Source organism: Hyperolius riggenbachi, chromosome 4, assembly GCF_040937935.1.
Source record: "Hyperolius riggenbachi isolate aHypRig1 chromosome 4, aHypRig1.pri, whole genome shotgun sequence".
In the NCBI taxonomy this organism is placed as follows: domain Eukaryota; kingdom Metazoa; phylum Chordata; class Amphibia; order Anura; family Hyperoliidae; genus Hyperolius; species Hyperolius riggenbachi.
In genome coordinates this window covers 333,635,492-333,659,662 of record NC_090649.1, presented here as the reverse complement: position 1 = coordinate 333,659,662, position 24,171 = coordinate 333,635,492, and the positions used below count along the sequence as shown (strand labels likewise).

The 24,171-nt window shown below is 41.7% G+C and overlaps 1 protein-coding gene across 2 annotated transcripts in view; it reads right to left on the bottom strand.

Annotated features, from left to right (window-relative positions):
* Positions 1-11,189: 11,189 nt before the first annotated feature.
* LOC137503992 (uncharacterized) overlaps positions 11,190-24,171 on the bottom strand; it is a 50,878-nt gene continuing 37,896 nt past the window's right edge. For both annotated transcript variants that reach the window (XM_068231836.1, XM_068231835.1), the window contains exons 5-6: positions 21,791-22,240; positions 11,190-11,848 (exon numbers count right to left, since the gene is read on the bottom strand). In XM_068231836.1, the coding sequence (XP_068087937.1) occupies positions 11,342-11,848; positions 21,791-22,240 (957 nt within the window). In that variant the 3' untranslated portion in view covers positions 11,190-11,341. The remainder of the gene's footprint in view (positions 11,849-21,790; positions 22,241-24,171) is intronic.

Genomic DNA, 24,171 nt, shown 5'->3' with positions numbered 1-24,171 from the left:
TCCCAGAGGTGCTGGCACAACCAGATTGGCAATCCCCTGATTCCGCCGCACCCGTAGTGCCCCCTTTCACCGCCCAGTCTGGAGTCCAGGTGGCGACAGCTCATCTAGGAACGGCCCTAGACTTTTTGCAGCTGTTCATCACCCAGGTTCTCTTGGACTTAATTGTGGTTGAGACCAACCGTAAAGCCACACAATTCATCACCGAGCACCCGGAGAGCAGCTATGCCCAGCCTTTCCGGTGGAAACCAGTCCAAGTTTCATTAAAATCTTTTTGGCCCTTATCCTTCACTTGGGACTAATGAAACAGAATGTATTGCGGTCGTTTTGGTCTACGAACCCAGTACATCATGTTCCCTTGTACCCTGCTGCCATGTCCAGGACACGATTTGAGTCCATCCTGCGTTTCCTGCACATCAAGGACGACGAAACCTGTCATGAAAAGGGCCACCCTGCTTATGACCGGCTCCACAAAATTCGGCCCCTCATAGACCACCTGTCATCAACATTTGCAGATGCTTATATCCCTGAACAGAACATCTGCGTAGACGAGTCCCTCTTACGCTTTACCGGGCGCCTTGGCATCAAACAGTACATCCCAAGCAAGCGCGCCCGGTATGGGGTGAAACTGTATAAGCTCTGTGAAAGGGCCACAGGCTATACATGTCGTTTTAGGGTCTATGAGGGAAAAGACTCAAAATTGGAGCTGGTCGGATGCCCTGAGTACCTGGGGAGCAGTGGAAAGGTTGTGTGGGACTTGGTGTCACCCTTGTTCCAGAAGGGGTACCATCTTTTTGTGGACAATTATTACACAAGTGTGGCCCTCTTTCAGCACTTAAAGTTAGAAGGAATCCGATGCTGTGGCACTGCGCGGCCTAGTCGCCAGGGCTTCCCCCAACGGCTCGTTACCACCAGACTTGAACGGGGGCAGAGGGCCGCCTTGCGTACTGAAGACCTGCTCGCGGTGAAATGGAGGGACAAGAGGGACGTTTACTTTCTGTCCACCATTCACACAGACACGACAGTCCAAATTCAACGGGCAACTGCGGTCATTGAAAAGCCCCTTGTCGTCCACGAATATGTCAACATGGGAGGGGTGGACTTCAATGACCAGAGGTTAGCGCCCTATTTAGTTACCCGGAAAAAAAGATGCTGGTATAAGAAAGTGTCTTTTTATCTGATTCAATTGGCAGTTTACAACAGCTTTGTTCTCTACGGTAAGGCTGGGAGAACTGGATCTTTCCTTCAATTGCAGGAACAGATCATTCTGGACATCCTGTATCCAGGAGGTGCCAGCCCCCCCCAGATGCAACTAGCCGACTGCATGGAAGGCATTACGCCTATCAGCTTCCGTGTGCCCTAGGTCAACGCATCCAAAGAAAACGTTGTCGTGTCTGCAGCAGGGCTGGAAGAAGGACTGACACTGTTTATTTTTGTCCCAAATGTCCTGACCAGCCTGGCCTATGCATAGGGGAGTGTTTTGAGAGGTACCACGAGCAGGTACACTATTAGAACCTAGGGAACTCCAGACACAGGAGTAGGCACACACTCAGTGGTCTTTTGCACATTGTCGCAGGGAGAGGAGAGGTAAGCTTGAAAACCAAACGGGTAAGCATAAAAGTTGGAAGAAGGATCGGTTTCCATGCTTGATACTGCTGATCTGTCCTGGGTTGGCGATATAAGACGGCATGTTTGAATTTCCCTTGAGTGTGGACACCCCCGGTTTATATGTGATTTACTTTGGGCCTATGATGATGCTTTAATGCCACACAGAGTCATCTCTATTGGCAGGCATATTGCGGTATCCTACAGGCATAATGCTGTATACTAAAGTTCTGAGGCCCAGTCACATAAGTTGGTGGCTCACCCTGAGTGCAGGGTGGCACGGGGTGTCTCTCTCCTGAGGTTATCACTGCCATTGATGTGGAGGAAGATCTGCCATTGATGTGGAGCAAGATATGTTTGCCGTTCATTTTTCCTTTCAGCCCAGAGTGCATTACCCGTATACCCAATATAAGGAGTATAGCAGAAACTCCTAATACTGGCCGTACATGTAATGATTGCAGAGACCCTAAAATGCCAGGACAGACTCCACAAATGACCCCATTTTGGAAAGGGGACACCCTAAAGTATTCTGTGAGGTGCACGGTGAGTTCATAGAAGATTTTAGTTTTTGTCACAAGTTAGCAGAATTTTTTTTTTTTATTTTTTTTTTTACAAAGTGTCATTTTCCGTTAACTTGTGACAAAAAATAAAATTTTCAATGACCTCACCATTCCCCTCATGGAATACCTTGTTGTGTATTCTTTCCAAAATGGGGTCATTTGTGGGGTTTGTTAACTGTCCTGGCAAGTGGGTGGGGTGCTAAATTTTGAGCACCCCTGTAAAGCCTAAAGGTACTCTTTGGACTCTGGGCCCCTTAGCGCAGTTAGGGTGCAAAAAAGTGCCACACATGTGCTATTGCTGTACTCGGGAGAAGTAGTACAATGTGTTTTGGGGTGTATTTTTACACATACCCATGCTGGGTGGGAGAAATACCTCTGTAAATAACAATCTTTTGATTTTTTTTTACACACAATTGTCCATTTACAGAGATATTTCTCCCACCCAGCATGGGTATGTGTAGAAATACACCCCAAAACACAATGTACTACTTCTCCCGAGTACGGCGATACCACATGTGTGGCACTTTTTTGCACCCCAACTGCGCTAAGGGGCCCAAAGTCCAATGAGTACCTTTAGGATTTCACAGGTCATTTTGCGACATTTGGTTTCAAGACTACTCCTCATGGTTTAGGGCCCCTAAAATGCCAGGGCAGTATAGGAACCCCACAAATGACCCCATTTTAGAAAGAAGACACCCCAAGGTATTCCGTTAGAAGTACGGTGAGTTCATAGATTTTATTTTTTGTCACAAGTTAGCGGAAAATGACACTTTGTGAAAAAAACCTATAAAAATCAATTTCCGCTAACTTGTGACAAAAAATAAAATCTTCTATGAACTCACCGTAATACTAACGGAATACCTTTGGGGTGTCTTCTTTCTAAAATGGGGTCATTTGTGGGGTTCCTATACTGTCCTGGCATTTTAGGGGCCCTAAACCGTGAGGAGTAGTCTTGAAACGAAATTTCTCAAAATGACCTGTGAAATCCTAAAGGTACTCATTGGACTTTGGGCCCCTTAGCGCAGTTAGGGTGCAAAAAAGTGCCACACATGTGGTATTGCCGTACTCGGGAGAAGTAGTGCAATGTGTTTTGGGGTGTATTTTTACACATACCCATGCTGGGTGGGAGAAATACCTCTGTAAATGACAATCTTTGGATTTTTTTTACACACAATTGTCCATTTACAGAGTTATTTCTCCCACCCAGCATGGGTATGTGTAAAAATACACCCCAAAACACATTGTACTACTTCTCCCGAGTACGGCGATACCACATGTATGGCACTTTTTTGCACCTTAACTGCGCTAAGGGGCCCAAAGTCCAATGAGCACCTTTAGGCTTTACAGGGGTGCTTACAAATTAGCACCCCCCAAAATGCGAGGACAGTAAACACACCCCACAAATGACCCCATTTTGGAAAGAAGATACTTCAAGGTATTCAGAGAGGGGCATGATGAGTCCGTGGCAGATTTCATTTTTTTTTGTCGCAAGTTAGAAGAAATGGAAACTTTTTTTTTGTTTTTTTTGTCACAAAGTGTCATTTTCCGCTTACTTGTGACAAAAAATAATATCTTCTATTAACTCACTATGCCTCTCAGTGAATACTTTGGGATGTCTTCTTTCCAAAATGGGGTCATTTGGGGGGTATTTATACTATCCTGGAATTCTAGCCCCTCATGAAACATGACAGATGGTCAGAAAAGTCATAGATGCTTGAAAATGGGAAAATTCACTTTTTGCACCATAGTTTGTAAACGCTATAACTTTTACCCAAACCAATAAATATACACTGAATGGTTTTTTTTAAAATCAAAAACATGTTTGTCCACATTTTTCGCGCTGCATGTACACAGAAATTTTACTTTATTTGAAAAATGTCAGCACAGAAAGTTAAAAAAAAATCATTTTTTTTGCCAAAATTCATGTCTTTTTTGATGAATATAATAAAAAGTAAAAATCGCAGCAGCAATCAATTAGCACCAAAACAAAGCTTTATTAGTGACAAGAAAAGGAGCCAAAATTCATTTAGGTGGTAGGTTGTATGAGCGAGCAATAAACCGTGAAAGCTGCAGTGGTCTGAATGGAAAAAAGTGCCTGATCCTTAAGGGGGTTAAAGCCCAGGGTCCTCAAGTGGTTAAAAGAAAATAAATATGGCAGCCTCGATATCACTCTCACCGCGAGTTCCCTTTAACATCAGTTGTATGCAAACTATTTGAGGGGTTCTTAAAGGAATGATCAGGCAAAAAAAAAAGTTTCACTTACCTGGGGCTTCTAAAAAATGATGCGTTGAACCAGTAACGCGTAAAAACGTATGTGTTAATGTTCCTGCACCAGCGGGAATGCGTAAAAATGTATGCAATGCGGCCCGCCGACCCCGAGGTTGGCAAAAACGAAACTAGCTGGCGGCGGAGGACCGAAGCAGCAGTGAGTGACTACCAGGGCACAGGAGTGCTACATGGGACTGGTAGAAGCCCCAGGTAAGTGAAACTCATTTTTTTTTTTGCCTGATAATTCCTTTATTGATATTCAAGACTTCAGAGCACAGAACAATTTAGTTTCTCAGCATCAGCATGGGTTTACTAAAGACTGGTCTTGTTTGACAAACATGCTCAGCTATTATGAGGTGGTGAATGCTAATGTGGAAATTGGTAATGCTGTAGATGTGTGAGGGCCCGTTTCCACTATCGCGAATCTGCATGCGTTTCCTGCATGCAGATTCGCACAGCCAATACAAGTGGATGGGCCTGTTTCCACTTGTCAGTTTTCCTCAGCGTTTTTCTGTGCAGGATTTTTCTGCACGACCGAGCCCTCAGAATTTGCCTGCGTGTGGAATGCATGCGAATCGCCGCTAATGTATTTAATAGGGAAATCGCCTGCGGCTTTGGTATGCGAATTTTCATGGAAATCAATGGAAATGCACACCGGCACTGCCATGGTTAAATTCGCATACAGCGTCATTCATGTGAATTTTCATGCGAATTCGCATGAAAATTCGCATACACCCACATGCGAAATTCGCATCCGCATGTAAATTTTTACCCCGCTGATTCGCACCGCACAAGTGGAAACGGGCCCATACACTAGGACTTTGCAAAGGCTTTCGATACTGTTCCCCACAACAGTCTGGTGTAAAAGTTGAGGATGCAAGGACTGGGGAAGAGTCTGTGTGCATGGATAGGGAACTGGCTAATTGACAAGAAAGCAAAGAGTTGTGGTCAATGGATCATATTCAAAATGGGTGACTGTTAGTGGTGGGGTCCCACAGGGACCAGTGAACTGGGTCCAGTGCTCTTCAGTCTACTTATTAATTGCCTGGTAGATAAAGTAATGTTGCTATTTTTGCAGAGAATACAAATTGTTAAAAATTATTAACTCTCAGGACATATTGCATAAGGATCTGGATAGAATCAAATATATAACACCACAGCAAAACATTTAAACTACTCCCATAGGTATAACTGCACAACGAAACCTTCTCCTGAGGACACCTATAAATGTGGCAATAAATACTCAGTACATTGCATATAAATAGGGGTTTAATGTCAGGCCTTACTTCCAATATAGTTTCCATGCAAACTGTGCAGATCCACAGATTTATTTTTTAATGAAGATACGAAGTATTCTGCACCCCTCCCTGAGCTGCACCTTTGGATTTCTATACAAGTGATCAAGAGTTGTGGTAAAGACCAGGTGAGCAAAATCGTTATCTGGCAGCTCACAAGATTTTCATAGAACTTCTGACCCTTCTGTAAATTTTTAGTGAATCGATTTCAGAAAACTGAATTTCAATGACTCCAGTGTGCTTGCTTTGACAGTAATGTGATAACAGTGTGCTGTGTGTATAGATTATCAATGTTCTCATTATTGTGTATTTACATTATTGCTGACATCTTGCACAGTTCCTTAGCACAGTGTATGTATGTGGCTAAATGTCCCTCAGAAGAGCTCACAATCCAATGCCTACCGTAGTCAGTGATTATCTTGTTTCTATTGTAAACATATACTGTACGTGATCCCTAGTTCTAAGCAGCACCACAACATGAATGCAAACAATTCTAAAACACTCATACAACATTAACAGAGCACTGTGTACAAATTGACTTTTTCTTAAATCAAATCTTGAGTGACAGACTTCTAGATTGCTAGTTAGCAGCATGATGATATGAATTCCACACAAAAATCTGACACTAATTAGTTGAAATGTTAGGGAAAGAAAGCAGCAGCAGCAGCAGCAACTGTCTGGGTTAATATAAGCAGCATGAATTCAGATAGGATTGCTAGTTTGCAACCTGATGTGGAAAAACTGACATTAGTGGAAATATTAGGCCAAGGCACCAGTAGCACCTGAATGTATGGTGGTTGTGGAGTGTGGCAACCACTATCTGGGTTAAATGAAAGAGCGTGATTTGGCATCAATCTTTTACATCAGAGTTGGGTGGCTGGTAGTAGCCCACTTCTAGTTAATATATTCAAAAGTGAGGTGAATTATATTATTCAGCAATAGTCCTGATCAATTGTCCATTACCACAGCACCAGCAGCACTAAGAGATCTTTCAGACAGAACCCTGGATGCTGAGGACAAGAAAGACCATTACTACTAGGAAACATAACGTGGCGGACCGCTGATGTTTTTTGGGAACGTGTGAGCTACAAAGGCATAGGAAATCTGGTCAGAATTGATGGCAATATGAATGCAGTAAGCTATCAAAAAATACTGGAGGAAAATTTGCACTCATCAGCCAGGAAGCTAAGCATGGATAGTTGTCACTTCAACATGGCAATGATCCAAAACACAAGGCCAAGTCAACCTGTCATTACAGTTACTGTATATAGTTACAGGCTACAGTAAAATAAAGATTCTGAGGGGGTCATCTGAGTCTCCTGACCTCAATATCATTGAGCCACTCTGGGGAAACCTCAAACGTGCAGGTTATGCAAGACAACCCAAGAATTTATGGGAACTGGAGACTTTTTGTCAGGAACAACGGGCATTTTTCTGTCAGAGCGTTAAAGAGCCTCATCAGAACAGTCAGATAGGGCTTCAAGCCGTCATTGATGGCACTGGCTCTCTCTCTCTCTGTGGATTGCAGTAATGTACTGATCAGGCACCCTGCCATCCCTGCACACAGCTGATAACTTTGACCGAGTGGCCCTGCACCACTCTGTCCACACTTGCCCGGCTCTTCCTCCACGAGGCCTTATTTTCGGGGGAGGGCTTATATTTCGAGCATGCTCGAAATTGCAGCTAGGACTTATTTTCGTGGAAACGGTATGAGCACAACTGTATGTGGGACTCGATATAGAACATAATATCAAGTTGATGATCCTTGGATAACAAAGGACCTTAGCAAGGTCAGCTTATTTGAGGTTGTGATGGTGTACTACAAGTTTTACACCAACCATCAGCAAATTTACCAAAATTCAGTGACAAAAACAGTGACATATGATGTGCTACACAGAATAATCCCATTCTAAATTTTTTTTGAACTGTTTCAAAACCAGACTAGCTTTAACCACCCTGGCGTTCTGATAAGATCGCCAGGGCGGCTGCGGGTTTTTTTTAAATTAAAAAAAACTATTCCATGCAGCCAACTGAAAGTTGGCTGCATGAAAGCCCACTAGAGGGCGCTCCGGATGCGTTCTTCTGATCGCCTCCGGCGGCCAGAAGTAACACGGAAGGCCGCAATGAGCGGCCTTCCGTGTTTCGCTTACCTCGTTGCCATGGCGACGAGCGGAGTGACGTCATGGACGTCAGCCGCCTCCGATCCAGCCCTTAGCGCTGGCCGGAACTGTTTATTCCGGCTACGCTGGGCTCGGGCGGCTGGGGGGACCCTCTTTCGCCGCTGCAGCGGCGATCAGGTAGCACACGCGGCTGGCAAAGTGCCGGCTGCGTGTGCTGCTTTTTATTTCATTAAAATCGGCCCAGCAGGGCCTGAGCGGCAGCCTCCGGCGGTGTTGGACGAGCTGAGCTCGTCCAGACCGCTCAGGTGGTTAATTTCTGCATTAATTACTTGCTTACAAGTTGAACTGAGTGGTTTGATGTAACCAGTTATAGCACCTTTATAATATAGTCAGATCTATAAATATTTGTTCAGAGAACTTTCTCTTGATGTTGGTTCTGTACATTACCACAATGAATTTTAAATAAAACTTAGATGCAGTTGAAGTGCAGACTTTCAGCTTTAATTCAGTCGGACGGATCAAATTATTACATAAATTATGAGGTAACTAAAGCATTTTTAACACAATTCCTTCATTTCAGGGGTTCAAAATTAATTGGATAAATTAAATAACTGGAAATAAAATGTTCAATCCCACTGAAATAAAGCTGAAAGTCTGCACTTCAACTGCATCCAAATGTTTTCTTTTAAAATTAATTGTCGTAATGTACAGAACCAACTTTAGAAAAAGTTGTCTACATCCGAGTTTTTATTTAAAATTCATTTTGGTAACTAAGCAAAATTAGAAAAGCTGTCTCTGTCCAAATATTTATAGAACTAATTGTATATGTTTATAAGGTAATTGGTTCTTAATTGCATGTTTTTTGTATAAGCCATTTTGTCTTGACATCTTGTGACAGAAGAAAAAACAGGAACTCTGGGTTCTCAATGTAGTATGATTGGTAAGCCAAAGTAAGGAAAATAAAACAAATGAATACTCTCCAGTCTGGGTTTCTATGCCAAGCAACCACTGTTCTCCACATGTGGGTTATTACTGTCCCCACCCTACCTTGTAAATTGAAGGTGGTCACTGCTCTAAAATAATAAACTTAATGATAGATCATAAAATTAGACAACCCCCCCCCCCCCAACAGGGGTAAGGGCATCTTATCATGCACTGTAATACGTTTCCGATAGTACTCAGTGGCCTCAATTCACGGAGCATTATCAAACGTTTATCAAACGTTTATCAAACACTTTATCAAACACTTTATCAAACGTTTGATAATTTACCTCATGGTTAAAATCTCATTTTGAATTCACTAAGGTGTTATATATTTGTTGAACGTTTTATCAGTAAAACATTCGATAAATATATAACACCTTAGTGAATTTAAAATGAGATTTTACCCATGAGGTAAATTATCAAACGTTTGATGATGCTCCGTGAATTGAGGCCAGTGTGAACGAAGCCTAATGCAGTTGGGTCCGCTTTTTAGATACACATGCAAATTACACAAGCAATTTCCCCCTATGCTTCTCTGTTGCATTGACTGACCTGATTTTCGTGTGTATTATTCTGATAGCTCTCGTTTTGGACTACTTCAACTTCTCCTGGGGGATTCTCAGGAATTACTTAAAGAGACTCCGTAACAAAAATTGCATCCTGTTTTTTATCATCCTACAAGTTCCAAAAGCTATTCTAATGTGTTCTGGCTAACTGCAGCACTTTATACTATCACTGCCTCTGTAATAAATCAATGTATCTTTCCCCTGTCAGACTTGTCGGCCTGTGTCTGGAAGGCTGCCAAGTTCTTCGGTGTTGTGGTTCTGCTATGAACTCACCCTTCCAGGCCCCTGTATGCACACTGCCTGTGTGTTATTTAGATTAGAGCAGCTTCTCTCTTATCTTTTACAAGCTGGATAAATCGTCCTCTGAGCTGGCTGGGCTTTCACATACTGAGGAAATACAAACAAGGGCAAAGCTGTTTGCAGGAAGAAAAGAGCAGCCTGAAACTTCAGTGCATGGGGGAAAGAAACACACAAATGATCTCTTGAGATTCAAAAGGAATGCTGTATACAGCCTGCTTGTGTATGGATGTATTTTTCTATGTGTGGACATACTGTACATCAACCTACTTCCTGTTTTGGTGGCCATTTTGTTTGTTTACAAACAAACTTTTTAGAACTGTTTTTAACCACTTTTAATGCGGCGAGGAGCAGCGAAATTGTGACAGAGGGTAATAGGAGATGTCCCCTAACGCACTGGTATGTTTACTTTTGAGCGATTTTAACAATACAGATTCTCTTTAATATTCTAAAGTACTCCATGCACTATGGTGGTTTGGAATAAAGAGGATGGCATGTGTCACATGGACTGTATACTGCAGTGTTGCATCACACTGAAACCCTGTGATGTGGCTTTGTAACGTCATTGTTGTCCTGTTTCTGTGGATGCGTACTGCAATGGATCAAGTTTGGACAGGAGTCTGGATGATTATATTTTACTTGCAGACTTGAGAAACAAAATTTACCACAAACATTGGCATTTCACTGTTCTCAACAAAATGTTTTAGCTCCTGCAGTTATGATAAAATATATCAAATTAAAACCCAGCAGAAAGAAACAAATTCAGGAAGTCAGCTACAAACCTTACATTACTTAAAACCTCAGACAAAACGAACTTGGCTTTCGCTTTTCAACCATAGCTTGTAAAACTCACTAGGGCCATATGCAATTCCCTTTTTTATCCTAGATGATCTTTTCACACCTATGCAATAAAATTCCTTTTAGGCCACCAGCAATCCTATATATTAATTTGCAAGCATCTCTGTGTCCCATGTCCCTGTGTGTGAGTCCCTGCTTCCAGACCTGAGTTTGCTGTCTGTGAACCTCATTGCATTGTGGGTTTTTTTTCCAACTGCCAAGCAAGCAACATCTCCCCATGTGCATATACTTTGGACAGGTATGGGCAATCAGGGAGGGGGGGACACTTTTTTACTAGTACTCAGGATAATTTGGGCAGTACTTTCTCACCTACGTTTTACTACTTTTTCAATTACAGTGTGAGTGCTAAATAGTTTTGTTAAACTGAAGATGAAAAATGATCTCCTAGGAAAAACGTAAGAGAAAAAGTGAATTGCATATGGTCCACTATTCGGTTCAAATTTCAAATGATCTTTCATCTAAAAGGAAGTAGGTGAGGTAATGCCCACAAGTAGGTAGTTTTATTGTGTAATCTTTGCTAGAAAAAAAAAAAAAAAAGAAAGAACAAAGACAGCACACAAAAACAAATGTAATTATAATCATGAAAACATATAGAAAATCCACTGTTGTACAAAATGTTCAATTTAAGAAACCAAAACAACTTGTTTATAAACTTTAATATAAAAAGATTGAATTATAAACTGTACAATAAAAAATTAAATTATAACCTAAATAAGAAACAGGTGTAAATTAGTGTCAGAATAAAACACTATAAAGTGTAGGGCAAGACTTTTTTTCTCTTTGAACAAAAGTTATAAATGTTCCTCCTTGTAAGATTCTTTGATCTGAGAGCCAACAACTGGCGACATACAAAAGGAAGTACTTGCTCTAACAGGTGTGTTACTACAGTTATATTCATGGTTCTGGGAAACAAATTCTTGCTGTTGTAATGTAGGCTGGTGAGCATTTGGGAATTTATAGTTACCAGGATTGGAACAACTTGGTATTTGACCAGAAAATTGGGAACTTTGAAAGAGAGAGATGCTTGTTTCGTCAGTGAGTTTTTTCATCATTCCTTTAAACAAAATATCAGTAATAAGGACCTCTGATAACAGCCTTTGGTTTTCATCCATCTTGCGTAACTTTGCAGCAACAGTAACTCCAAATGCATCAAACTCATCTTCTTTTTGATTAAGAATAGCTGTTGCTTCATTAAGTAGTTGTCTGCTTAATTCCTCGTTTACTGTCCTTCGTCTTTTCTGGTTTTGTATTGGGGGGATTTGCTGAGGTATTTCAATCACTTGTGGACGAGTAATAACCTAGTCATTGATTAAAAAAACAGTGCCAATTAACATTTAGATTTCTCTTCATTCAGTACAATTATTTTGCAACTCACATCAGACAACCAAAAAACCCCAAAGCATCTGTAAAGTGATTTTTTCCTGTAGGACCCAAAACATACCAGTAACTACTTAGGGAACAGACATACTACAAGCGCTTTTCTGAGCGTTTTTGATTGATCAGTGCTTTCTGAGCACTAAAATAAATAAATAAATAAAAATGCTCCCATTCACTTGCATTACAATTGCGATCGCAGCGATTTTATGCAAGTGAATGGGAGCAATTTTTTCAAAGCGCTCAGAAAGCACTGATCAACTGAAAACGCTCAGAAAAGCACTTAGAGTGTGTCTGAGCCCTTAATGTTTGTAAAGTGAAACATAGTGTCTCAAAGAAACCAGTGCAATGGTCTGCAGAGGGTTGGGGTTTAACCCTATGTGGATTTAAAGTAGAATATAGGGGAAAAAATAAATCATATGTAAAAGTAGTCAGTGTATAACAGTGTAAATTTGCTGTCCCAACAAACGTAACTCAAACAACCATTCATGTGTAAACCACTAACAAAGGTGAGCACACCAAAATTCTGCCTAGCAGGCATTTTCCCTCCCAGGGGTCAAGTTGCTCCTTAGAGTTACAAGGTATCAGGTATAAACTGGGGAATGTGTGTTAAATTTGTAGTTCTAGCTCTCACACTCTCAAACTGGTCACTGAGGGTTCCTCATGGCAGAGAACCCCGAGGAGATTAAAAACAGAAGTTGCTGTACTGCCTAGACTATAACAAGGTTGTCAACACCCTGAAACTAAGCTGCAGCATGGTGGCCAAGACCGTACAGTGGTTTAACAGGACAGGTTCCACTCAGAACAGTCCTCTCCATGATCAACCAAGGCAGTTGGATGTATGAGCTCAGCATCATATCCAGTTGTAGTCTTTTGCAAATAGACATGTGAGTACAGAGGCAGGAGTCACCCCGTTAGTGCTTCAGCTATACACCGCAAACTGCATCAAATTAGTCTCCATGGCTGCCATCCCAGAAGGAAGCCTCTTCTAAAAATGACGCACAAGAAAGGCTGAAGAAAAGCAGACTAAGGACATGGTGTCATCAGGCCACAGGACATGGTTCCAGTAATCCAATATAAACTTATTAGATTAAGATGGTGTCAGGTGTGTGTGGCAACAACCAACCAGGTGAGGAGTATAAAGACAAGTGTGTCCTGCCTACATGGTGCTGGGAATATCATGGTTTACAGCCGGACCATGGGAGCTACAGTTAATTAAGGGAACAATGCATGCCAACATATACTGTGACATACTGAAGCAGAGCATGATCTCCCTCCCTTCGGGAACTAGGCCACATGGATGTATCCTAACATGATAATGATCCCAAACACATCACAATGACAATTACTGCCTTGCTAAAGAAACTGGGGCTAATGGTGTTGGAATGGTCCAGCATGCCTCCAGACCAAACTCTACTGAGCACTTGTGGGGCATTCTCAAACGGAAGGTGTAGGATTGCAAGGTCTGTAATATCCACCAGCTTCTTCATGGAGGATTCCAGTGGCAACCTGTGAAACTTAACTCCATGCCCAGACATAATTTTGACTTCTTAAGGTAGCCATACACTGGCTCGATTCCCGGCCGTTTCGACAGCAGATTCGATCCTGGGATCGAATCTGCTGCCAATCGTTCGCGGTAAACGCAGCCGCCGATCCGATTCCCTCCCGGAATCGGATCGGTCCGTCGATCGCGCCGTGCGGGAAATTACCCTCAATCGCCCGCCGGTAAAGTGCGCGTCGCTAGCGGCGGCCGATCCGATCAGGTATACATTACCTGAGGCTGGCTCCCGGGCGTCTTCTCCATGCTGCACGGCTCTGTTCCGGCTCCATCCATCCCGGCGCTTCCTGTGTCACTGCAGTGACCAGGAAGTTCTAATAGAGGGCGCTCTATTTGAACTTCCTGGTCACGGAGTAACACAGGAAGCGCTGTAATGGATCCGGAACAGAGCCGTGCAATGCGGAGAAGATGCCCGGGAGCCAGCGTCAGGAGCAGCTCAGCAGATGGTGAATCGGTTTCAGGCTGAAATCGATTCACAATCTGTTTGCAGTAAAGGCAGCCATACGATCCCTCTCTGATCAGATTCGATCAGATAGGGATCTGTCAGCTGGTCGATCTAATGGCACATCGACCAGTGTATGGCTACCTTTAGGGGTGTATTCACTTTACTTTTTACCAACCCCAACTTCCTTCCTATGTCCAACTCTAATGTACCCTTTAACCTCTCCTCAAAGTGTTAAGTGTACTCATGTTAAAATGTTATTAAAATAAGTGATGTCAGTGAGATTCTAATTAAAAGTTGATGCAAATGTTATGTAGCTTGGGAACTAACCCACATTATATTATCATACAATTTGCATCGACTCGAATTACAAGCATCCGATTGACATCCCTACTTTAAAGGTGGCTGTTTATAAAGCAATGTACTGGTATTACAGCAAAAAAAAATTCTGTTCTCTAGAAAATGTGTAGAGCATTTTATGGCTAACTGCCCCAGGTTTATACTAGGTTTTGATAGAGGTTAGGTCTCTTCCATGGGGACCCCTCATCGTTGTGGAAGAGTCTAGTAATGAACAATCTGCACACAGACTGTTTTTGGAAGCGAACATCCTCCATTCACTGCATCTGTTTTGAATGCAAGTTGTGTAATCTGCACATTCATGCAGCTGCTCAATTCAGGTGCAGCCTGAAGCGCTGCCATTTCCTCCTGTTGTACAAAAGTGTACTGGTATTTCCAATTTTGCATTTCTTCTAAAATACAAGCTTCTTGCTGACAACATTTACATCCATAAACTAGTACCCAGTGGCTGCACATGTTATCAGCACTTTAACATAGATACCAATTAGTTTAATTAGTCCATTTAACGCTGTAGTAAAAACAGTAAGAATAACTTCAAAGACAATAATTCAAGCAGAGAGCATCTCAGAGTGCAGCTATGTTCTGTATCTTAAAAATGGTGACAAATAATGCAGGTATATTACAGTACTGACTAGTGCCTCATTTGAAGATTTTTTTTTTATTAAACCCACTTAAGTAAAGCCGCATCTACACGAGTAGATGCGGCTGCGATGCTCCTTATCAATCGAGCCGCTGATGCGGCTCGATTGATAACATCCGACAGGACGGATCTCCGCACCGCCGATTCCCTGCTCGCTCCCCGCGAGGGGACAATGGCAGGGAATCGAGCGGAAGATAAGTGGCGCCGGCGGGACGAGCGGGCAATCGAATGCGGGCACGCGGAAGAGGCGATCCGGCGGCTTATCGAGCCGCCGGATCGCTGCAATCTCTTATGGTGTAGACGGGGCTTTAAAGTATACTAGCACTTTCAATTCTATCTCTAGTCTTTGCCCCAGGTACTTGCCTGGGTAGGCCTAATTACCGATTTGGGAAGGAATCTTCAGCTGATGGTAGAACAGCAGTGGGGAGGCTGAGTGTCTGCACATTCATTTACTTCTAATGTGTGCCACTTCTCCAGTTTCCTCCCACAAACCTCAGGCAGATGGCCGCCCACATTACCTCACCTTCCCCAGTCCTGGGCTGTACATGGCAGCTGCAGCCCTATCTATTGCTCAGAGCATGACATCACATAAAATAGCACTTTTCCAGGCTTAGCCCAATCACTGACAACTAGGGATGGTCAATTCTGAGTTGATGCAGGATTATAGAAATTCTTCATGCAAATTTACAGTTTGACAACAGACCAATCAAATCTCGCCTCAAAGGATTTTTTATTTTCAAGCTGAATAAAACCATTATAATCCTGCATCAACACGGAATTATCTGCATCTCACGAACCATCCCTACTGATCATGGTGTGGCGTCAGTGACTGGGCTTGAACATGAAATAGTGTATGGTGGCAGAGAGAGAAAGGGAGCCAGAGTGAGCAAGAAGGACTAGGCAGCTGAGTATGTGCAGCAATAATGATCCTGGCTCATGTCCGTCACGAAGATGCTCATATTCCTATCTGCAGACGACTAGAGTAGGCTTGTCACTAGAATCTACCTTTCATTATCTACTAATTACTAATTGACTGTCACTAAAATCTGCCTATCACTTAATGTCCATCACTAGAAAATCTGCCACTCATGTGTGGCACAGTCTCAGAATAGCAACAGTAATGTGGGAAACCGATGGACGGTCACTTCGCCTACAGTGGGATTTTGTTTAAAATTAAAGTCGCTTTGGGCTGGACAAAGTGTACCAGTTTTCGAGGTGCAGGATGATTTGTGACTAATGGGCCTAGTAAATGAAAAGGGAGCAGTTAATGAGCACTTAGGTTTACAGAAAGCTCACCATACATGATTAGATGTTTTTATTTGACTTTCAATTCAATTAAAACATTAAAAGCACACCTGTAACTTTAAAAAAGGAAAGCTGCATACTTATGCAAGTATGGGGAAGCCTCTGGATTCACCAGGGGCTCCCCTGATCCACCGTTACCCCTCTGCTGCTGGCCGGGGCCCTATTCATCTTTACAGCTGCACTCCGCTCTGTGTATGACCGAGAGTATACTGCAGACGCCAGCGGGTTCACAGCTGCGCAGCAGCATGGAGAAAATAGCTCTACACGAGCAGCTCTGTGCTACTGCGCATGCAATACTTTGGGCCTGCTCAGTGCGGCCCCGCTCGTACATGGATGGGCGTGCAGCCATAAGCAATATCCCACATTAAAGCTGAACATTGTTCATAAGATCCCAGCAGAGGAATGGAGTGGTGAAGGAGGACTGGGGAAGCCTTTGGTCCATCCAAAGGCTCCCCCTACTAAGGCAAGTACTGTATTTAAGGTGTCCACTAAAGATACAATTTGCTGATCATTTAAGAACAATTCTTCATACGAACAATCAGAAATGACAATTTGGGACCACTAATGGACAAAACATTTTTTTATAATTAGATTAATGAAATCGATCCAATTTTCTGATAGATCCTGTCAATCTGATTGGATAGGAAATTTTTGTCAATTGGTGGTCCCAAACCATAATTTCCGATCGGTTATACGAAGAATCATTTGCAAACAATCGTTTAGCAAAATGTATCATTAGTGGCCACCTTAACTATTTTTTTTGTTTTATGTAAAGTTACAGGTATTTTTTATATAAAGTTACAAGTATCCTTTAAATAAATAAAAAAAATACTATTAAAAGTTCTCAGTTCGAGATTTATATAAAGATCAGACTTGATTGGGAAAGCACACTTGTCAAATCGAGCACAATCAAGAGTGCTGGGGTGACTGACAGCCGCATAGCTTTGTACTGCATTGAGTGGTATAAAGTAAGCACTGTTGGTGCTTATCAGCACTTTGTTGAAATCTGAAAGAAAAACAATGGTGCAACATGGTAATTTAGGTTAAGAATAAATCTCATTTGGAAAATGATCACCTACATTAACAATAATCTGATAATATTTAGCCACATTAAAGAACGCAGGAGAAATGGGCTGGGCAAGAACCGGTTACTTCCCTGCAATTTTACATAGAGGCACAGCTATAGTGTGAGGTGCTGGGGAAGAGTACCTAGTCCAGATAGGCAAAGCAAGGAAACTGTATACAGCTAGCAGAGCTTCTAAATAAACAACCACATGGACTTATAGGGAACAAAAAAACAGCTAACTCGATTTTTCCCCAGACTTCTTCCCGTGTGTTAAGTGTTGACCAAAATGTTTAACAAATAGAACAATTGAAGTTAGATATGAAGTTATGGGTACAGCAATCTTTCACATAGTAACAGCAATTTATTACAGACCTGTATCTACTCCAATGACAAAGGGTATTTATTTCCTTTTCAACAATGCACATTGCCTGGCTGTCCTGCTGATCTTCTGCCTCTAATACGTTTAACTTTAGACCCTGAACAAGCATGCAGATCAGGTGTTTCTGATAAAAAGCTGACAAGTAACACTATGCTCGTTTCAGGTGTGTGATTTAAAGGGAACCTTAACTGAGAGGCATATGAATGTTTCCTTTTAAACAATACCAGTTGCTTGGCAGTTCTGCTGGTCTCTTTGACTACAGTAGTGGCTGAATCACACACCTGAAAAAAGCATGCAGCTAATCCAGTCCGACTTCAGCATGCTTCTTGAGGAGCTGTGGCTAAAAGTGTAAGAGAAACAGGATCAGCAGGAGAGTCAGGCAACTGGTATTATTTTAAAAGGAAAAATCCATCCCTCAGTTTAGATTCCCTTTAAAAACACTACTGACCAGAAAGATCAGTAGGACTGCCAGGCATCTGGTATAGTTTAAAAAGGGGAAAAAAATGGCAGCTTGCTAAAGTCTCTTACCTCGGGTTCCTTTTAACAAAGGACACTCTATTCAAATACAAACTAATTTACCCGAACGTTTACATGCTCGTTTTGACACTGGAAAAAAAATGGTGTGTATAAGATAACATAATACATACGGTTGGTTCTTTACGGGCGTAAGAATGTGTCACCTGTAGTATCTCACAGGTGGTGGAAACCAGTAACAAGCACTTCACAGTTGTTTGTCACTTTGCATTAAGCAGTGCTACCTCCCTCTCCTTCACTCACCATCCAGAGACTTTACAGATGCTTGGGAGTCACTACACAATGGCTCTGACCTAATGTTCTGAAAATGTGAACATTAGAAGCAGTTGTAAAGCTGGGAATACACGATGCGTTTTTGAGGCAGATAGATGGTTCGATAGATAATTTCCGACATGTCCGATCATTTTACCGCTCGATTTCTTATGGAAGTGAATAGATATTGATAAGAAAAGATAAGAATTGAGCAGAAAAACGAATCGAAACACGATCGATCCCCAAACCGACCGCAAAAATGCATTGTGTATTTCCAGCATTACACCGCAGTAAGGGTGTGAATGAGCCCCAAATTACCAAGATTTTGTGTTTTTTTGGACTGTGGTTTTGAAAAGACATCATGATAACTAGGTTCCCATTTGAGTGGTCACCAAATTAAACTATTCGTAGGTAATCTAAACATGTTAACAGCTATTCTTGATCTTTGGCTTGGTACTGTTATTCACCTGAATAGGTGTCCTAGGTTCAAATGCATTATATGAAATCAACACAGCTGTATATGCAAGTCTTTTTTTCTACATACACAGGGTGGGTGGGGTGGTACACTGCTAAGTTAGGACTGGTTTCCATCATGCAATGCAGGGAGTTATGCATTATACAGCAACACACAGTACCTGCTTTCAGTGACAGACACTGCATGGGAGAGCACTACTCTAAAGAAAAATGCATGCATCAGTGCACCATCCCCGGTGTAGTTAAGCTCTAGCTGAGAAAGTTTAGTGAGAATGAAGCTCTTTACACTGTAGAACCCTTCACAATTTTACATAGTTAAAGGGACTCCGAGCAGTGCAGAAACTATGGAAAGATGCATATCATTTTAAAGCTCTCTTTCTCCTCTTTCCAATGATATATAAACCGCCGCCCTACGCCTTTTAGTTTTCGCTTTTTTCGCGATTGAAATTGCAGCGGCCACGATTTCAATCGCGAAAATAGAGAAAACTAAAAGGCATAGGGTGACGATTTAGGTGTCGCCAGAAAGAGAGCTTTAAAAATGATATCCATCTTTCCATAGTTACATTGTATTACACAGGACGACACTTTCCCCAGTGTCAGCAGCAGCAGAATGGAGCTGCTGACTTTGAGAAAAAGTCGTCCTGTGTAATACAATGTAACTATGGAAAGATGGATATCATTTTAAAGCTCTCTTTCTGGCGACACCTAAATCGTCACCCTACGCCTTTTAGGCGCGGCAATTTCAATCGCGAAAATAGCGAAAACTAAAAGGCGTAGGGCGGCGGATTATATATCATTGGAAAGAGGAGAAAGAGAGCTTTAAAATGATATGCATCTTTCCATAGTTTCTGCACTGCTCGGAGTCCCTTTAATTTAGTTGAATAAAATAAAATATCCATCCACCCAGTCCAACCAGAAGAAAAAAAAAACAAACTAGTAAATATAAGGTACATTTCTGTCCTGCAACCTCCCATCCATTGATCCAGAGGAAGGCAAATAAAACCCCTACAAGGCTTGGGCCAACTAACCTTGAAGGTTAAAAAAAAACGACCGTATACAGTCAAAGCCAACAGTTTTAGCAGTGACACAAATGTTGTGCTTCAGTATTTATTCTTTTGTGGTAGCAATTCATGAGCTTTTTGTATTATTGTGCAGTGTGATCAGATGCATATGGCAAAGAGCTTTGCTAGCATAAACTGTTTATTTTATCACAGAGAAAAAAATAAATAAAAAAACACCAACAATCGCCCAGTTTAATGCCTCGGTGCAGCCCTTTTTTCTGTGCTCACTGCTTCCCCCTCAGGCACTGCGCCCCGGGCAGGGATCCGCCTTGCCCTCCCCTAGAAACGGGCCTAATTACTATTACTCGACTATCATTCGAAAGATCGATTGCAATAAAAACAGAGGTGCAGAAGTGATTGAAACCATTGTCTTCGCAATGGTTAATTTCAAAGAAATGCAAGCAGCCAAAATAGCTTTGCTTCAAAATGTCCTCACATGTAAGAAAATTGCTCAGAGTATTGCACATGAGAGAATCATTTACCAAATCAACAACTTCCAAGGAGAGAGAGAGAGAGAGAGAGATTCAACTATGGTGAAGGCGGCTTCAAAAAGAGTATCCAGGAAATGCCAGGACAATCTCCTCCTAAGGAGCCATTTACAGAATTGTGTTGCTGCCAGTGCAGCATTTGTGCAATATTGGCAGAAGGTAGGCATGATCGCATCTGCATCCCACAAAGTTTTTTTTGTCAACAGCCTTTTGTCAAGGGCAGGAAAGAAGCCTCTTCTTTCCATGAAAAACATTAAAGATTGACTGAAAGGACAAAGAAAGGAGAGCAGAAGACTGGTGTAAAGATGATGGCCTTCTATAAAGCATCAATCATTTTCTCTGAGGAAACCTTTTTTTCTGACTGTTTGGGACACCTGGAAAATTGATTGTCTACAGAAAAAAAAAGAACACTACCATGAGCTTTGTTTCCTGCCAATAGTGAAGCATGCTGAGGCAATAAATGTATAGGCTTGCTTCTCATCCAAGTGAGTGAACTCGCACACAATTCTACTCTAGTACCATGGCACTAAAACATCCTCTAAGAGCAACTTCTCCCAACAATCCAGACACAGTTCGATGATGGATTTGTGTATTGTCTAGTATGGCGGCGCACTATGTCAGGCAAAAGAGAGAAGTGGCTCAGAGATCAGAACATTACAATTTTGGATCTGTGGCTAGAATACTCAGCAGATATTAATCCAATTGAGAAGCCTCAAAAAGTGGGTGCACAAGCAGAAGCCCACAAATTGTGAACTCCAACTCGACTCCAAGAACTAACACGGCGAGAATAGATGACCATCAGTAAGGATTTGGTGAAAAAATGCTGACACAACATACTAGAGTGAACTGCAGAAATGATGAAAAAGAATGGCCAATACTGACTGATTGCATAAATTTGATTATTTGCCTTTGGAACCTATGTTTAGAACGGTTCTTCAGTATACCACAAAAAAGTAAAATATAATCTAAACATGCTGAAGCAGCAAAGTTTGAAAAACAACATTTGTGTTTATGCCAAAACGTTTGACAATGACTACACAAACCTCATCTTTAATCTTGCTATACTCCCTCCTGAATTTAATATACTGGTTCATAATTTTGTAGTGAAAATGGATATCTGAATGTAGCTGAACGGTTGTTAAGGTTTAAAAGTATTTACACACATCTTAAATGTCCGCTTTACATTGTGTCAGAAGGTAAATTATGTGGGCATACTGTTGCTCAAAGTATATTCTGATGCTGAAAAGAAATAAAATACACACTCAGATATGTAATCATGTAAGATTCTTACAATATTTCAGATTTCATACCTGGTAGAATTGTGTACTTTCTAGGCTATCATTTGTGTTTTCTTCCTCCTGTTTCATCCTACATATGTCAGAGTACTGGAATATGGATGATGAAGATACATCCTCAGTGATGGTAAATTTCAAAAGGTCGAAATACCAAAGTCGTGGTATATAGACGTCCTCACCAGAAGCACCTGACCTTATTGACGCCTCCACTTTCCTTAACTCCTTCTTGAAAACTGTTCGTAAGTTTGCAATCTTATGTTTAACAAGGTCTACAGTGGCTGTGGGGCAAACCGTTTTACAAAGATCAGTTAGTAATTCATATGCCTGTGCCTTTTTCTGCCTATTGGAATAATCAGCACATTTTGGGTCCCACAAGCAAGGTAACGCTCGATACATTTCAATAAATCCTTTTAGGAACTCTGAGTTCATAAAAATTTCTGCTGAGGTTTTCTTCTTTGCCAGAACCTACACAAAAAAGGGGAAAGAAAGAATTCAGTTTTTAATGTACTAATACATAGTCCTTGTTTGAATCAAATATTTTCTTGAAAATGTATAATATTAGAGAGCGTAAACGTTTGCCTAAGCTAACTAGTGTTATTGGAAGAAATTTGCTGGTATTACTAAAAAAATAAAAAATAAAATAAAAAATAAGGATTAGAAACAAAACAAATGTTATTACTACTAATTGAATCTCACTGACCATCCCTACAAACTGACTATGTAGGATAAAGTGAATGTAAAAGTGGAGTGTGAGCAAGGTGTGTTTTCATATGAATGGGGGTAGGATGATTGGTTTTGGGATAGGTAGGTTTTATGGTTTAGTATACTGGAGTAGTGGGTAAAAAGGTAAAGGTGGCAGGCTAACAGTGGTTTGTAAAGGTGTGGCAGTCAGAGAATGCAGCAGAGGTGGTTGGGACAAAAGGGTCCACAGACATTAAGAGCATATAGTAGGATTGGTAGGACTCGTGGGAAGCACTCAGGGAGTATGACAAGAAAGTTAAGCATGGTGGAGGCGGCACACAGTTGCAGCCATAGGCCAGGTGAGGGTAAACAAATAGTAGATCAATATTTATATGTACAGCATCAGTGTATATGTGTGCAGTGTGTAGCAGCGAGCCTCAGCTTGAGTGCTGTGACAAATTTCTGAATTGCTGCAGCTCAAGTCACGTGCAGCCTCTTTCCAGCAATTTACCCGCTTACCGCTACATAATGCGGCAATATCATATGTATGATGTTATGTGTCATGAACATTTGGTGCATCACAACCAGAAAAAAATTCTGGGAACCACTGGTAAGAAAGTAGAGAAATGGTGGTGAAAAGACCAGAGAACTGGACCACCTATAAACAGGTCAAGACAAGACAAATAACATTCATATTGCGCTTTTCTCCTTGCGGGCTCAAAGCGCCAGAGCAGAGCAGCAGCCACTAGGGCGCGCTCTATTGGCAGTAGCAGTGTAAGGGAGACTTGCCAAAGGTCTCCTACTGAATTAGTGCTGGCTTACTGAACAGGCAGAGCCGGTGCTACACAAGTGACGCAGATCAGGTATGTGGACAATAGTGAAGCACTCAATGGAGATGGCAGGCCCAGAGGGGGGAATATTTACAAGAGCAAGGCTTTCCTATCAAGTACTGTTTGGAGAATCAATATTTGGCCAAACCTATCGGACCAAATATTCTATACTCACCTCTTCCAGAAACAGGTGAACAAAATATCAAGAAAGGGACTACATTCATAACAGCAGCACCTCACTCAACTTTGATGACCAGCATCAGGCTGTAAGAACGGAAGGGAACACCCTGACCTGTACGAGATATCGGAGTACAGATTATGTAGGAGATCATAGCTGCAGTGCCCCTAAGCCATTCTGTATGCTAAGTTCCACCACTGACCTGTGCGTTCATTAACAAATGGAATATTCATTTGATTTAAGATTTTTTTTTCCTGTTTAAGAACTTTGTAGGTTGATAAATGAAATGTATTGATTGCATTTGCAATTTCGGATGCATCCTCACTCTGTAGCAGTGATCAACTGGCCTAAGGGGGCGCTATAACCCTGAACCAATAGGCTACAAATTACAGTTATCTCACAACTGTCAGATGTGCTTATGTTGTGCTTGCATGATGTATGAAACTATATTTAAAAGTTAGTAGTCTAAAGCTGGCCACTAATGGTCCAATTTCTAGCGAAAAATCGTTAGAGCGATCAGAAATTCTGATCAGATTGGTTGTAAATAATCTCCATTGGTGGACACAATCGATTATGAACGAGTGAAAAAAATGTCGCCCGAATGAATTTTCGTCTAACGAAAATTTGGATTTTCTTGGTGGTCGTGATAGATAGGAAGCAATGATTGGTTAGTTGATGGTGTAGTGAACGATTTTTCACTAGAAATT